The following is a 16,129-nucleotide window of genomic DNA, read 5'->3' on the forward strand; positions in this document are numbered from 1 at the left end:
GCTGTGTCCTCCCCTCCTCTTCCCCACCACACTGTTCCTCTGGGTCTGCTGCCCCTGCCTCCTGACCACGCCCTGGATCCACGCCCACTGTGAGCAGATTCCATTCTTTCCTACGGGCCATGCTCAACTGGCCTCCCTGCCGAGCTCTCTGTAAATAAGAGATGTGGCCAAACACCCCACTTCGCAACCCTCTTCTTCCTACTGCTCTTCTCAGCCTCTTCTCTTTCTGGTCACTCCCTCTAGGTAACGTAGTCCAGCTTCACCTCTTACCAGATGACTTCCAAACTTGGGTCTCCTGCCCAGATGGCCTCTGAGCTCTAGGTCTGCATTTTCACCTGCCTGCTGGATGTACCCAGAAGACACAATGCTAGCATCTTAGACTCAGTCTGTCTCCAAGAGAACTCTCCTTCCTTCCATGGATCCCCTTTGTTCCTTATTGCTGTTAATAGCATTCCTGTTGAACCAAGCCAAAAAATACCTCCCCCCGATCCCCAAACGTACTTTGTAATAAGTAAACTTTATAACAAATGAACAAATGAACTTCGCCCATGAGGCAGTTCAGACTGGTGACCAGTGCCCTGCCTGGGAGTCAGGTGATATCTCCTCCAGGTCCAGTAACTGCAGCTATTTTTTTTTCCTCATGTTATTAAGCTGAGACAGGTATTAATTAATGTGACATTTCTGAACCCCTATGATGTTATGTAGGAAGAATGAAGATTTGAATTAAACCAATGATGTGAATATTTTGAAACAGGTAGAATTGTAAATGTAGTAACTGGTTTTGTAATGACTATTTTTGTGTTGTTTTAGTTACCCTTTAAGGTGTCTGAAAACTTTAAAAGAAATAGCTATATTAGATTAGCAACTGCTTTTTAAATTGGTTATAGAAATATAATTTAGCTTTTAATCAATGCTTAAATGTTTAACAAAAATCCATTTTAAAGTTTCATTTATTAGATGTGTAAAATTCATAAATTAATCATGAAACTGAGAATAAACTTATACATACTCATAAGCCCTGCAGATACTGAAAACCCATCAATACTTTAGATATGTATCATACACATCTCTCTTTTCATCCTAAGAGTGGTTTAGAACAATGACTTTAGGAGAGCCCAGGGGCTCAGAACTACGAGCTTGAATAAGTGTATTTTAAAAAGGTAACCTGTTTGAGAACCACTGTTTAGACTCATCCCTTAACCAGCCAGGAGAGAGGACAGTAACCAGTATAGCCTTTGTTAACACCTGAATTACTAGTTAAATCTAATTTTGCTTGACATTCATGGACCTTCTGTATTTTTTAGCTGAAATGCATCAGTTTTGAAGGAAGCCATTGCCTAAGAGCGGGGAATATTTTATGTTATAGAGAAATTTTTATTGTAAAAAATTTAATCTGCATGCATGCTTTATTTTTATATTTTAGCATTTGCCACATACAGTTGTAGAGACTATAATGAAGGCATAAATCTTAGATTTTAAGTGAAAGTACTTGGTACATTTACATTATTTCATTACTAAAGCTTCTTCTTCCCTTCACCCCACTTTCCCCTCTCCAGGGTTTAGGCTCCCCGTGCTACCAAAACTAACCTACAGCCAATGTGTCTTTATGTAGAAAGACGTTCAGGGATCAGGCCTCTAGCTGGCTAATCCAGAGCTTATGGGGACATGGTTGGAGGAAAGAAAGAGAAAATAAAAGTGCTGTGTTGTAATTCCACCCTGTCCTATGATGCATACATGAAAGGTTTCTTGTGCTCTATCCCTGCAGAGCATCCTCCGTCTGCTGTCGGAGAAATAATCTTAAATACTTAAATGTAGAATTCTGCAGCTTTCAGTGGCATGCATTTCTTTTTAACCTTAGTCAGTGAGAACAGCTTATAGCGTGTAGCATATAAGTAATGCATTCAATGGTAACTGCTGTTATTATAGCCATAATAATATACAGTAAAGCAAAGGTCTCCTATTCAAAAGGAATCAACCTGCACCAATGTAATAAAGTTGGTAAAAAAATTTCTGGAGAATAAGCTTACTACTGAGTAATTCTGCTGTGCCTCTACAATCTCCAATTTTGAGTTTCACATCAAACCTCAGTTCTCCCTATTCCCACACCCCTTCTGTCCCCCTTTAGATCGACAAAATCAAGTGTATGGCACAGAAGTGGTAATTTCTCATCTTTCAGCTGTGCAATTATGCGACTAGAAATAAACAAAATGGGAGAAAAATAGTCTGACAACTAAATAAGAAGGCAAGCCTGGATCTTATTTAATGCTTCACTTGAGCTGTTAAGAATAATAAGAACCACTGGAGATCTATTGTCTAACATGGGGGCTATTGTTAATAATAATGTATTGCATACTTGAAAACTGCTAAGAAAGTAGACCTCAAATGTTCTCACTATAAACAAATGGTAAGTATGTGAAGAATGGATGTGGTAACTGGATTAAATCATTTCACAATGTACACATCTATCCAAACATCATGTTGCACACCATAAATATATACAATTTTTACATGTCCATTTTTTTAAAAAGAGTAAGAACCAAAAGTCACACTTTTTTTTCTTGTGTATCAAAGCTTTTATACAAGAAACTAAGTGGTAATCTAGTCCATTTTCTTATCTTCAGACTTGCCTGCATTGAAGACAAATGTTTTTCATACATATTCTTAAAGACAATGATCCCGAGATGTCCACTTTGTAGTTATTCAAATAAATAAACCCCAACAATCTAAAGCAGGATATAAATGGCGAGTGGCATGGAGTTTCACAAGAAAGGGGTTCAAAATTATAACTGGATAATCTCTCTTCCTTCTTCAAAAGAGCTGTCCCTTTAAGAGAAAAGAAGTTAAAATTTTCTTTTTCTCCATCAGAAGGCAGTAGATATTAAACATCCTAGTGTCCAAAAGGGACCTATATTAATAAGCACATAGCCATAAGGATTGCTTTGCTTTGTGGAGATGCTGTTAAGAACACAGGAAAACAAAAAGTCTTGCTTACATTTTATAAAGGGTAACCTCATTAACATTTTAATAAATTAATTTAAGTCATCGGGTACTTAGAAGATGGATCTTGTTCCTCAAAGAAAATAAATGAACAGGATGTAAGTAGCTCATGAGTTCATGCTTTTGTTTTAAGAACAAGTAGACCCTGCACTGTAACCCCCACTCATTCACCCAGCAAACTCTTGCTGAGCTCCTACTGTGGATCAGGTACTGTTCTGGGTTCTGGGGCTGAAAAAGGCAGTCCCTGATCTCCAGGCGCTCTGAGAGGGTGGTAAATGATGTCCTTGCGGATATCAGTACAGAAAACAGGGAAGAGCGGAGGAACACAGCCTCATCACACCTCTGATTACACTTAGAAGGGCCCTTCCCCTGCACAAGCCCAAGCACAGGGTCAAGGTCACACGAGCTTGCTGCCTCTTGCTTTCTCTGAGGCTCACCTTACAAGCCCTGCTTCTTGTCACTTGTGCATTGAAGTCCCTTCTTCCTTGCCCTGTGTCTTCCCTGGCCCCTGTACTTACTTTGCTGCATCACAATACTCTCCTACCTAGCTCCTCGAGGGTCGAGTCTGCCCCTTGTTACCATGAATCCCAATACCTGAGTGAAAGTCTGGCACAAAGACAAGGATAAATATGTGTCCAATGAATGAATGAGTGAACGAATGAAGGAGGATACTGTGTCCCTCAGAGACTAAACAATGACCAAGCATCTGCCCTGTGCTCAAGCTAAGGAAAGGCAGAAAGCTGGCTAAGCCAGTGGAAAGAGCACAGGCAGTTAAGACAGCTAGAAAGGACACTTTCCCAGGAGAACACGGCTTGTCTTCTGCTAGAGCATAAGCTTCTGCAGACATACTAACAAATACTGGGAAGCAATGGCTTTTGGAGTCAAATACCTCTGAGCTGAGATATAAAGCAAATACAAACACATACCTACTTCATCCGAGATGAGCTGCATAAAGTGCACAGTGTAACACCTGACACCAAGTGGGCATTCAATATGGTAGAATCTAATCTAATATCTAGTCTCTGCCCGAGCAACCCCACAGTCTAGGAGGAGAGACAGGCCCACAAGGAGGCTGAGAAACACTAAGTGGCTTCCTCAGGGTCAGCTGGTTAGTGGTGGAGATCTGAACCCAGGCTTGTCTGGTTTCAATACCTGTGCTCTGAACCACCACACTGAAGTGAGATGTCAGGACAGGAGACAGACTTCAGAGTCATCCTTGCAGGAGACAGGTGTGTTATGGTGGTGGATGTGATCACAGGGAAAGAGAGGGACCAATAATGAAAGCTTGGGGAGTGCCTGAGTTTTAGAGGGACAGAGAGGGAGGGCCAGCAGAAGGGGAGGCAGGAGTGAGGAGGGCTGGGAGAACCTCCTGGAGTGGCCAGCCGGAATGGTCAGACGCCATGGACAGGTCAAACTGGACAAAGGCATGCACATGTTTTTGGCGATCAGAACCCTGGGTATCTGCGCAGGAGATGGTTCAGCACAGCACGGGAGGTTACTGCTTGGATGCCAGGGGGTTTAGGTGTTAAGGGGAGGGAGTGAAGCTTATGAGTGCAAATGACCCTGCAGATGGAGTAGGGGAAAGAGCTGGGCAGAAGTATGACTTGGAAGCCAGGAAGCCAGGAAGCCAAAGGCTTCTTTCTGGACTGGGGAGATGGAACGTGGAGAGGAAGAAGGGGAGGTTTAGGAGAGCAGACAGCTGAAGGAGCAGGCTTACTGGCATCACAGAGGAAAACGTGGTAACTCGGAGCAAAGCAGACCAGTCACTTCAGCAAAAGGATGGATGTTTCCTTTGGAAGCAAAATGCAGGGAATTGAGGGAGTTCTGGCCTTGCGTTCTGGTATGTTGGACTAAGACAAAAATGTCTCCTTATTCCATAAATGATACTAGAATAGGAGAACGTTATCATTTTGGAGAATGTTAAACTGAACTCCCATCTCCTGTCTTATAGCAAAATAAATTCAAAATACTTCAAAAATTAAACATTTAAAAAAATCTACAAAAGCACCAGAAGAAAATACAAGAGAATTTTTATAATCTTGTAGTGGGAATTCAGCATGACACAAAATTCAAAGGCAATGAAGTGAAATGTAACTACATAAAAATTATAATTGTCTGCCAGGCACAGTGGCTTACGCCTGTAATCCCAGCACTTTGGGAGGCTGAGGCAGGTGGATCACTTGAGGTCAGGAGTTCGAGACCAGCCTGACTAATATAGTGAAACCCCATCTCTACTAAAAATACAAAAATTAGCCAGGTGTGATGGTGTGCACCTGTAATCCCAGCTAATCAGGAGGTTGAGGTAGGAACATTGCTTGAACCGGGGAGGTGGAGGTTGTAGTGAGCTGAGATTGTGCCAATGCACTTCAGCCTGAGCAACAGTGCGAGAGTCCATCTCAAAAGAAAAAAAAATCTATAAAAGAATAATAAATGGGGCCCCAAAATAAATGACAAACAAGGAACTGTATTTGTAACAAATATAAGAAACAATAGAACGGTGAATGAATAATATAGAAAAGAAATGCACATGCTAATGGCACCAAATATTCTTCACATGACCCCAACAGAGGACATACTATCTTTCACATGCTGTGTTGATAAAGGTGAAAATATGTGATCTTCTCAGGGCTGAAGAATCAGGGTGAAGACAGGTGGCTGGGACGGTAAGTCGTCCAGACCACATTTTAAATGTTCTTACCCAGTGATTCAGCCATCCTACCTCAAGGCCTTTGTCCATCACAAAGACACATATCAGCTTGTTCACTACAGCACTGCTTATAATGGCAAAAAGCTGAAATCAATGTAAACGTCCATCATTCTGTGGATAATTAGAGAGATTACAGCATGTCCACACTGTGGAGTATTTGGGCATTAAAAATAAAAGACAGTTCTCTGCAAACTATCACAAGGAAAGAAAACCAAACACCACATGTTCTCACTCATAGGTGGGAACTGAACAGTGAGACACTTGGACACAGCGCAGGGAACATCACACCCCAAGGCCTGTCAGGGGGTGGGAGGCTGGAGGAGGGATAACATTAGGAGAAATATCTAATGTAAATGATGAGCTGATGGGTGCAGTAAACCAATATGGCACATGTATACCTATGTATTAAACGTGCACGTTGTGCACATGTGCCCTAGAACTTAAAGTATAATAAAAAAAATAAAAATAAAAGACAGGTTTATATATTCCAATGTAGAATACTGTACTATATGTTGTGTTAGTGGAAAAAAAAAAAGAAGCTGTAAGGGAGTATTTATAGTGTAATCTCATTTGTGTTAAACAAACAAAAAAAAGAGTATACACACACACAATCTCTCTAAATGCACGGGAAATTTCTGGAAGGCTACATAAGAATCTTTACGTGGGAAGTGAGATTTTGCAGTCAGAAGAAAGGGAGAGGAGAAAAACTTTCCTGTTGACTTTGAAGTTTCTTGTTTAAATTTCGAATCTTTAGAATGCATTGGCCACGCATGGTGGCTCACACCTGTAATCCCAGCACTTTGGGAGGCTGAGGTGGGAGGACTACTGGAGGCCCAGGAGTTTGAGACCAACCTGGGAAACATGGTGAAACCCCATGTTTACCAAAAACAAACAAACAAACAAACAAACAAACAAAAAACAACCAAAAATTAGCCGAGAGTAGTGGCATGTGCCTGTGGCATGAGGTCCCAGCTACTCAGGAGGCTGAGGTGGGAGGATCGCTTGAGCACTGGAGGTGCTGTGAGATCATGCCACTGCACTACAGCCTGGGCGACACAGCAGGACTCTCAAAAGCAAAAAAAAAAAAAAAAAAAAAAAAAAAAAAGAGACAGTATTTTATTTTGGTTAAAAAATGGTAAGTAAATAAATACAAATTTCAGAAAAATTAAGTGACCTAAGTTGTAAATCAAAGGAGGATAAAAGGGGATTATTGGTTGGGTTTTTGTTCCTCTTATTTTTAACAATAATAATAGTGATCATAATAATCACATCAAGTCCTGATTAAGAGCTTCAGATCTTAGTCTGAGTGGTCTGGGTATGAAACTGGGCTCCTTTACTCACCAGGGAGTGACAGTGGGTAAGTTAACCCCTCTAAACTTGTTTCCTCAGCTTAGAGTACTGTTGGAGGATTAAATGAGACAGTGCATTAAATCATTTTGTGTAGAGCTTGGTACACAGTAAGAACTTAATAAACATGACCCACTATTATTATGATATATTTTCTGAGACAAGGTCTTGTCCTGTCACCCAGGTAGGAGTGCAGTGGCTCAATCATGGCTCACTGCAGCCTTGACCTCCTGGGCTCAAGGAATCCTCTCACCTCAGCCTCCCAAGTAGCTGGGACTACAGGTGCATGTCACTGTGTTGACTAATTTTTATATTTTTTGTTGAGATGGGGGTTTCACCATGTTACCCAGGCTGGTTTCAAACTCTTGCGCTCAAGTGATCTGCCTGTCTCAGCCTCCCAAAGTGCTGTGATTACAGGTGTGAGCCACTGCACGTGGCTCCCATGGTGCCTGGCCCATTTTCCCATACTATTAACAAATGTTAATTGTTATTAACATTTGCCTCTTGCTAACATATTGTTTTTAGATTATAAAACACTATTATCATATCTCAATTTCACAACAGCTCCAGTTTTATGTGTTTTGGAGAAATTAAGTGTTTAGCTGAGGATTTGAAAGCAGATCTGTGACTTCAAGAGTTTATGTCACTCCAGCACAGCTGTCGGAAGGCCGGTAAGCCACCAGTCCTGGTGCTCTGACATGCATTTTGGGTGACTGAAATTCCAGCCACAAGTCACCATAAAGCTCTACATTATTCCACATGGTGCCTAGGACAGGAAAATCAAGAGCTACTTATAACTCCATTTTGTTGATGAGCATGACTTTAAAAGCTTTTAAATTTGTCTACAGTGCTAGCCATGAGAGTGAAAAGAGTTCAAAAAGCAAAAAAATAAAACACACAAAGGTGGCTAAATCACCTGTCTAAAAAAATCAGTACCTGCTTCACCTAATCTATGAATCTAATCACTGTTCTCCCCAAAACTAGGCATTTTCACTGTAGTACTACTGTGTTCAATACATCTGTATACAACAAAGGTTGATCTGACCTAAATAATTCTTTTCCTGGTCTAGAAAAGTAGGCTGATATTGTTGTCTTTATTAAATAGACAGAACAAAAAGAATTTATGCAATTTCCCCAGGTCCTTTAGTGATTTAATGACGGAACCAGATTTGAGTTCAGAGACTCCTGCTTTCTAATTTGCCTCAAACACGGCACAAAGGGATTATTTCCTCCTCACTTTAATTTTTCCCTAGGATTTTCTTGGAATCAGTTCTGAGTTGATTTTGGAATAATAAAGTATTACAGTAAGTACACAGAGTAGATAGTACTGGAGCCTCAGTAAATTCTTTAATAGACTCAAAGCAACTGATTTCCTTGAGGCTTTTTTTTTTTTTTTTTTTAAACCAATTTGGCTCAAACTGAGAATGCTCAACATTTTTAAGTAGCAGTGACTTCTAAATGCTCTCCTAATAGACAGATAGATGCATGGATGTATTTTAGCACAATGTAACTCTGCTTAGGTAAAAGCCCATTTAGAAAAAAATTCACTTGATATTCTGTAGTAACACCGTATCTTTTCTAACAGGCTCTGGCATTAAATATTCAATTAAATGATATTTATTTAATTAAAATCACTGCCCCCTAATATACACATGGGGGACGCACACAGGCATGCATGCAGAGCAGGATAACTTGACCATCTCTCATGTGACTCAAAATACTGATTCCCAAAAACCAGCCATGTGCCACATAATAACAGATCCCATGTATGACAGCAGTCCCATAAAATTACAATGGAGTTGAAAAATTCCTGTCATCTCGTAACTCTGCCATTGTAACACCACTGTGCAATGCATTACTCATGTGTTGTCATAAGGCTGATGCTAAATCTAGTGTCTGAAACTGTGGAATGGTGTGATCAAAGAAAGCCTGAGAGAATTTCCTAGATAATATAATCTTGGGAATTTTCAGATTTCAAGTTTCTGAACTTGAGCCTATAGCTTCAGGAACTTCCAGATACGTTATGCAAAACTTTGTCTCTGTGTATATACATACCTATTTCTGGGGAAAGGGTGACGAGTTTTTATCAGATAAAGGCATTGTATTAAAAACTTGCTTCATTTGCCTTAAGAGCATCCACATTATTTGATCTAGTTATTTTAATAAGATTTTTTCTAAGAAAAAATCAGGGACGTACATGAAGATATTTATGGCAACACTGTAATAGAAAAAAAAAAAATTAGGGACCAAGTAAATATTCAACATTTGGAGGAAAAATAAACAAATTTAGATAAGCTATAAAATGAAATACTGGAAGCTATTAAAACAACATGAGTCGAGAGAGAATGGGGTCACATGAGAAAAGTTCACCATGCATTTGGTAAAAAGAGGTTACTATCCCAAAGAGACTAGAAAGGGAACCTAGGTCTCCATTTTTGTCCGTGTCAGTGGTCCAGGCAGGTTGGATGATTGTCACAGGCAGCTCAGGGAAGCAATCTGAAGTCCTTTTCATGCCAGACTGACCCCATGTCTCTGAGTGGAAATAAGAGCTACGTGCCATTCTGAGAAGTATATAACTCAAAGATAAGACCTGAAAATGTGTTGTGAGAGAGTATTTTCACTGTCTTGAGCTAAGTGACACTTAGCTAAGTGAATGAATTTGTTAAACTAGGAATGAGAACTGAGACAGATTAGTGAGAAATTTACCTGATTGTAATTTAGGACTTAATTCTCATTAAAATGGGCCCTAGTGTGTTATTAAGAAGACAACTTGGTGATCAGAGAATTAGAAAAATCACCATATTGCAACCACTAATGTAACAACTGATTCAGGCAAGGCACATTAATGGGTCTGAAAACCACTGAGTGAAAGGTTGCTGGGGAACAGATTTATTAATTCAAAGTAAACAGTATGTTTACAGTGTAAACATCTGATCAGTTCTACTGTGACAAATGATCAAACTCAGTATGAACCAGTAACGGTACAATTGACATTATGGGCCTCCTGGTGCGGTGCACTGAGAAGAATGCCATACTACTTAACGTAGTTTTCCTGTTGAAAGTGCTTATTCTGAATGTAATCTTAGAGAAACAAATCTGACAAACAAAGATTGGAGAACATTTGGACTCAATACATCAATGTCATAAAAGTTAAAAAAATGCAGGGGAGCTAATCCACGCAATACTTGATGCTTGCATGGATTCTGGATAAAAAGAGAAAATTATAAAAGATAATATAGGACAACTGAGGACATTTGAAAACAAAGAGTATATTAGAAAAGGCAACGGGCTTATAATCCAACTTTTCAGCAATAAAAGTTTGTGTTTCCTCTGCTGGACATCCTGGGGCTGTTCCCCACAGGACTTTGTGAATGACATTTAAAGTGCTGCTACTTCTGACTGAAGATGGCCTGGGGTGGGGTGGTGGAGGGACCCTGTGTGGGTGGAGAACGGCCGGGGGCAAGGCAGGAGGCCAGTACATAATGTCCTCGCCTGGAGAGCAGGAGGAGGACAGCACACACTGCAGGAGCCGTGTTAATACGCTTCCTGAATGTGCTCTGAGGAAGCACCCCTCCCCTTACTCAGTCCCCCAAAAGAGACATGTACTAAGGCTCTATCAGGAAAAATTGACTTTTTCAATTTAACGAAAACTGTTCTGAGGTCCTAATCATTACCACAGCATTGGGAGAGTTAGGCCTTTGAGTTCCACTGTGCTCATTAGCACAGGACAGAATGCCTGTGAGGGGCATCATCCACAGGGGACTGCATCTCTGTGGGGCTGTTGCTGCTGTCCTCTTCCGTGATGAGATCTAATCTTTCTGAATCTGTGCATGGTTAAAAGGCATCAAACCCACAACAGGCTGTGTATTTCACTGTATCCAAAGTGCATTTAGGGCCTGGCGTGGTGGCTCATGCCTGTAATCCCAGCACTTTGGGAGGCCGAGGCGGGCAGATCACCTGAAGTCAGGAGTTTGAGACCAGCTTGGCCAACATGGCGAAACCCCATCTCTACTAAAAATACAAAAATTAGCCGGGCATGTGTGGTGCATGCCTGTAATCCCAGCTACTTGGGAGGCTGAGGCAGAATTGCTTGAACCCAGGAGACAGAGATTGCAGTGAGCCAAGATCACGCCACTGTACTCCAGCCTGGGTGATAGTGTGAGGCTGTCTCAAAAACAAAAAACAGAAAACAAAATGTGTTTGGGCCTAAGAGCTTACTATTGGATTTCAGTTCAGTAGGCAGAGGTAACAGGCACACAATCCTACAAAATGCAAGGTTCCTCAAATAAGAAGAGTGGGCTGACATGATAGCAACAACAAAAACAACAACAAGGGAACAACCCTTGGGCTTACAGGGCTTTCTTCTCCTATGAGTGAAGAAATAGAAATAACTGTAAGCTCTATTTTTAGCACCTCTATGTACTATATGTGATTTTTTTTTTTAAAAACACCTTAGCTTTGTAAAGAACAGTATTTCTGAAGACCATTTCAAATTGTAGCTTGCTAGCCATCGAGTTGAGAAACATGAAATAGAGGGCAGGGTTCTTTGTGACTCTTCCCAAAGCATTTAATAATCCTCAGAGAGAGCAGTGAAGGATGGCCAGAAATTTCATACTCAGCTGAGAGACTCTGTGTGTTGCATTTCTGTCTTCCTGTTTTGGTCTTTGAAACTAAGGCAGCAGGGAATCTTAGAGAAGTCGGAGGGAGAGTAAAGCAGACTGTCCTAGTTAATCAGAAGTGCTAAAAGGGCAAACTAAAGCTGTTCTCTAATTAACCAACAATCTAAGTTATCAAGAGACCACGCTGATGGCTGAGATAGATGAACAGCCAGAGATCCTGACAACCTTCCTAGGCTGAAACTAAGAACGCATCAGCAAAAGCCCTTGGAAAGTATGACACAGCCAGGACTGACAGCGACTTAGAAAGATGCATACTATGGATATGATTTGGTTAGGAATTAAGAGAAACTCTGAAAAGGGACATAGAGCACCTAGGTACTTAAAATTTCCCAAATTTTAATAAAACGGATGATCAAATTTAATGGTTCATGCTTCATTTCAGCTGCTTTAACAGAAATACACGATTGTGAAAAACGCATGTTACGTAGGCCAGGTCTGACTTCAAAGATTTAGATCTTGTATTAGGCAGGGTTCTCCAGAGAAACAGAACCAACAGGGTGTGTGTTTGTGTGTACCCACACACGTGTGTGTGTGGTAGGGGGAAGAGAATGAGAAAGAGAGAGACAAAGGACAAACATGGAGACTATCCTCCAAATTAAAGTTTGCCACTAATTAACAGCCAGCTTCGTACTTTCCATTTGGGGATTAGAAAAGATACGTTACCTCTTCTTATAAACTGAAAGCTCCTGAAGGTTTGGCCAACTGTAGTTTCCTAATAAATCTTGTTGAAGGATACGTATTTTAAGGGTGCTGTCTTTGGGTAAGAGCAGATGGTGGCACTAGTAAGAACAAATGGGCACAGCATCCCCTGTGACCCGTGCGAACAGGCATACCCTGGTGTGCGGCTGGTAACAAGCACCAGCTTTACAGTTCCTAAGTCTGTAATTTCTCTTCTCTGGCAAAATGATGAGGTGCCACCAGAACTGGGCATGCCTTCAAAAAGGCTTAGTTCCCTCTTCTTCAAGGTGGGACATAAGACCTACCTCATGGCTCCTAGGAGGGTTAAATGCAATAGCATTGCTAAGTCCTATAAAAACATCAAGTATTTCATGATTCTTTTTTAAGCTCTCCAGTAGAAGTGACAGTGTCTTTGGAAAAATACTACCTTTGAAAATTATCCATAAATGGCTAAATCATAACATTAGGAAAATACAGAAACACTGTTAATTTTATTTTATTTTATGGGTAGGGTCTCACTCTGTCATCTAGGCTGGAGTGCAGTGGCATGATCATAGCTGACTGTAGCCTCAAACTCCTGGGCTCAAGCGATCCTCCCACCTCAGCCTCCTGGGTAGCTGGGACTCCAGGTGTGCACCACTGCACCCAGCTATGGAAACACTATTTCATTACTCTAATAGCTTCTGGCTTTACAAAGCTCAGGTATTTTGGTAAAACCTACAGTGGTAGACTTTAAACTTTTAAAATTGTTTACGTCATTAGCAAGAAACTGTTACACATAAAGGCTTAATATACATACATTTATTTAAAAATTATGTACGTGTTCCTGTGCCACGAAATTGTTCTCATTAAAATACATACAATAGATAAATGAAAATTGTAAGGAGAAGTCCTACCTTTCGTTCTTGCAGCCCTTCATAATCCTGAAGTTTACTCACCTCACTCTGGAGACCTGGAGGGTGCCAGGTAGTTTTAAAGTAAAGCAATGTACATATTGATGCTGTTATCATTGGTTGCATTTAATTAACCTTCCCTTGCAGAGGGATGTTAAGGACATTATAAAACCCCACAGTATCAGGCTGGGCGTGGTGGCTCACGCCTATAATCCCAGCACTTTGGGAGGCTGAGGCAGGCGATCACTTGAGGTCAGAAGTTTGAGATCAGCCTGGCCAACATGGTGAAACCCTATCTCTACAAACAAACAAACAAACAAACAACCCCAAACATTAGCTGGCCATGGTGGCATGTGCCTATAGTCCCAGATACTCGGGAGGCTGAAGCAGGAGGATCGCTTGAACCTGGGAGGCAGAGGTTGCAGTGAGCTGAGAGACTGCCACTGCACTCTAGCCTGGGTGACAAAGTGAGACTTTGTCTCATCAAAACAAAACAAAGTACCCCCACAGTATGAAGCCCTTCTCACAAGGACTTCAGTGTCTGCTTCGGCATCTCCAATGACAAGGAAAGGGTGGGGTCACGGTCTCAGACATGGCTCCTTCAGGTGCTCAACAGCTATTCTCCTGATGCACATGGCAATTCCCTTTCTAACACAGATTGTAAGCTGCATGAGGGCAGGGGCAGATACTATATCTGTCTTATCTATCACTGTATCCCCAGAATTAATGAATAAATATTGAATGATTTCTTAGGAAAAAACTTCCTCACACCACCTGAAAGTCTGGCTTTATAACAAAGTAACAGCAAATCCTTATACTGCACTTAGTATGCACCGTGCATCATCATAAGCACTTGTCATGTACTAGTTTGTGAATCCTCCTAATGACCCCACAAGTGAGGCGCTCCCACATCTCCATCTCAGAGCTGAAGAAACTGGGACAGAGAGTGGGTAAGAGTTGCTTAAGGACGCTGGGGCAGTGTGGCTCCGACCCCGCAGCACTGCCTCTGCCCAGGGCAGTGAACTCCCTCTACCTTTCCAGTCCCCATCATCTGGTGCAGATAACGTGTCTAACTCTCCCTCATGTGACTGTCTTGCAGCTACAGGAGCCTTCACAACCATTCCTTTTCCAAGCCCAACACCTTACTGCCTCTACCTGCTTTACCAGATGACAGACATTTATGCCTTCTAACACCCAGGCCTCATCCTCCTTTGGGTTTAAGCTTGTCCCTAAAAGGTTGAGTCCAAACATGGACTCAGACAGCCCTGAGTTGCAAAATCACTGTTTGACTCTGGGCAAGTAACTGCAGCTCACCAAGCTTCCTCACAGAGTTTCCTCTTCTGAAAAGCAGGTTGATACGGTGCCTTCCTCCTAAGAGTGCTCACTGTCCCACCGTCCAGATACCTCTCCTCAGAGGAGCTGGGCACAGCACACCACTCTCAGGGGAAACATATTTGCATTAATCTAGATGATGACGCCGAACTCTATGTGAAAGAATTGTACCAGCTTGGGAAATAGCTTTGTTCTATTTCCATTGGAATGATTTGGTTCTTTAACGTAATTGTATATGGTGACAGTGACTCAATTCTTTGTCTCTTGCTGTACAGTTCCTCCTACCTCCCAGGAAAAAATTCTCATAAAAACAATTTATAATACATCAAAATACTGACAGGAGTGTTAAGCTGTAATGTCTGAAGTTATCTGTGGGCATGATTTATTACAGAAGTTCCACTGTGATAACTCGGCAATTAGGAAATATTGATAAATGCAAACACATTATTGATGTCAATTAAAAAAGCAAAAGATTGATGAGCCTCCCCAAGTGCTTTGACACAAGCAGTTAGAGAGTAATGCTCATCAATACACATCTAACCACTGTAACTGTGCAGAGAAATTAGGCTGCCAGGAAACAAAGGGTGCTTCCACATTCAAGTGAGATTACTGAAAGAGATGAGCATCCAGTCAACAGGAACATCTAATAGAACCTCAAACCAAGTCCTTTGGAAAAAAACATAGGTGCTTACTGGTGATTCATGATAAGGTAGGCAAGGAAGGTCTTCAAGAGGGTTCAAGACTATGACACAGTTGGTTAAAGGTGGGGGCCAAGTGCCTGAGTTGGCTGTGCCTGATTATATAAGTCTAGAGCATATGCCAAGCCAGAACCTCAAGAAAAAGGGTAATATCTTAGAATAGATTTTAGTATTCGGCCGGGCACGGTGGCTCATGCTTGTAATCCCAGCACTTTGGGAGGCCGAGGCATGTGGATCGGGAGGTCAGGAGTTCAAGATCAGCCTGGCCAAGATGGTGAAACCCATCTCTACTAAAAATACAAAAAAAATTAGCCAGGCATGGTGGCGGGAGCCTGTAATCCCAGCTACTCGGAAGGCTGAGGCAGAGAATTGCTTGAACCTGGGAGGCTGAGGTTACACTGAGCCGAGATCCTGCCACTACACTCCAGCCTGGGAAACAGAATGATACTCTGTCTCAAAAAAAAAAAAAAAAAAGGATATATTTTAATATTCACAGCGATCTTCTATTTTGGAGAACCTGAACAAAGTCCTGAATTTATTTTAAATAGATAAACTAATCAAGGTACCATCTTCTATGTGTAGGCAAGAGGGAGGATTTGAGCCTTGGTTACTAAGAAATGGAGGAACTGGGAAGACAAATTAGTTTAAGAGAAGGGGAAGGCAGTGCCAGGCGCGATGGCTCACGCCTGTAATCCCAGCACTTTTGGAGGCTGAGGCGGGCAGATCACCTGAGATCAGGAGTTTGAGACCAGCCTGACCAACATGGTGAAACCCCATCTCTGCTAAAATACAAAAAAA

At 41.5% G+C, this 16,129-nt stretch overlaps 1 protein-coding gene across 6 annotated transcripts in view; it reads right to left on the reverse strand.

Annotated features, from left to right (window-relative positions):
- The window catches only part of LYRM4 (LYR motif containing 4), a 198,450-nt gene that overhangs the window by 119,738 nt on the left and 62,583 nt on the right, over positions 1-16,129 (reverse strand). Inside the window, exon 3 of one of the 6 annotated variants that reach the window (XM_025382278.1) lies at positions 5,013-5,392. The exons of the other annotated variants lie outside the window; for them this stretch is intronic. Coding sequence (XP_025238063.1) covers positions 5,207-5,392 — 186 coding nt within the window. The 3' untranslated portion in view covers positions 5,013-5,206. Of the gene's footprint in view, positions 1-5,012; positions 5,393-16,129 lie in introns of those variants that run through there. 6 annotated transcript variants of the gene reach the window in all.

Source organism: Theropithecus gelada, chromosome 4 (assembly GCF_003255815.1).
Source record: "Theropithecus gelada isolate Dixy chromosome 4, Tgel_1.0, whole genome shotgun sequence".
In the NCBI taxonomy this organism is placed as follows: Eukaryota; Metazoa; Chordata; class Mammalia; order Primates; family Cercopithecidae; genus Theropithecus; species Theropithecus gelada.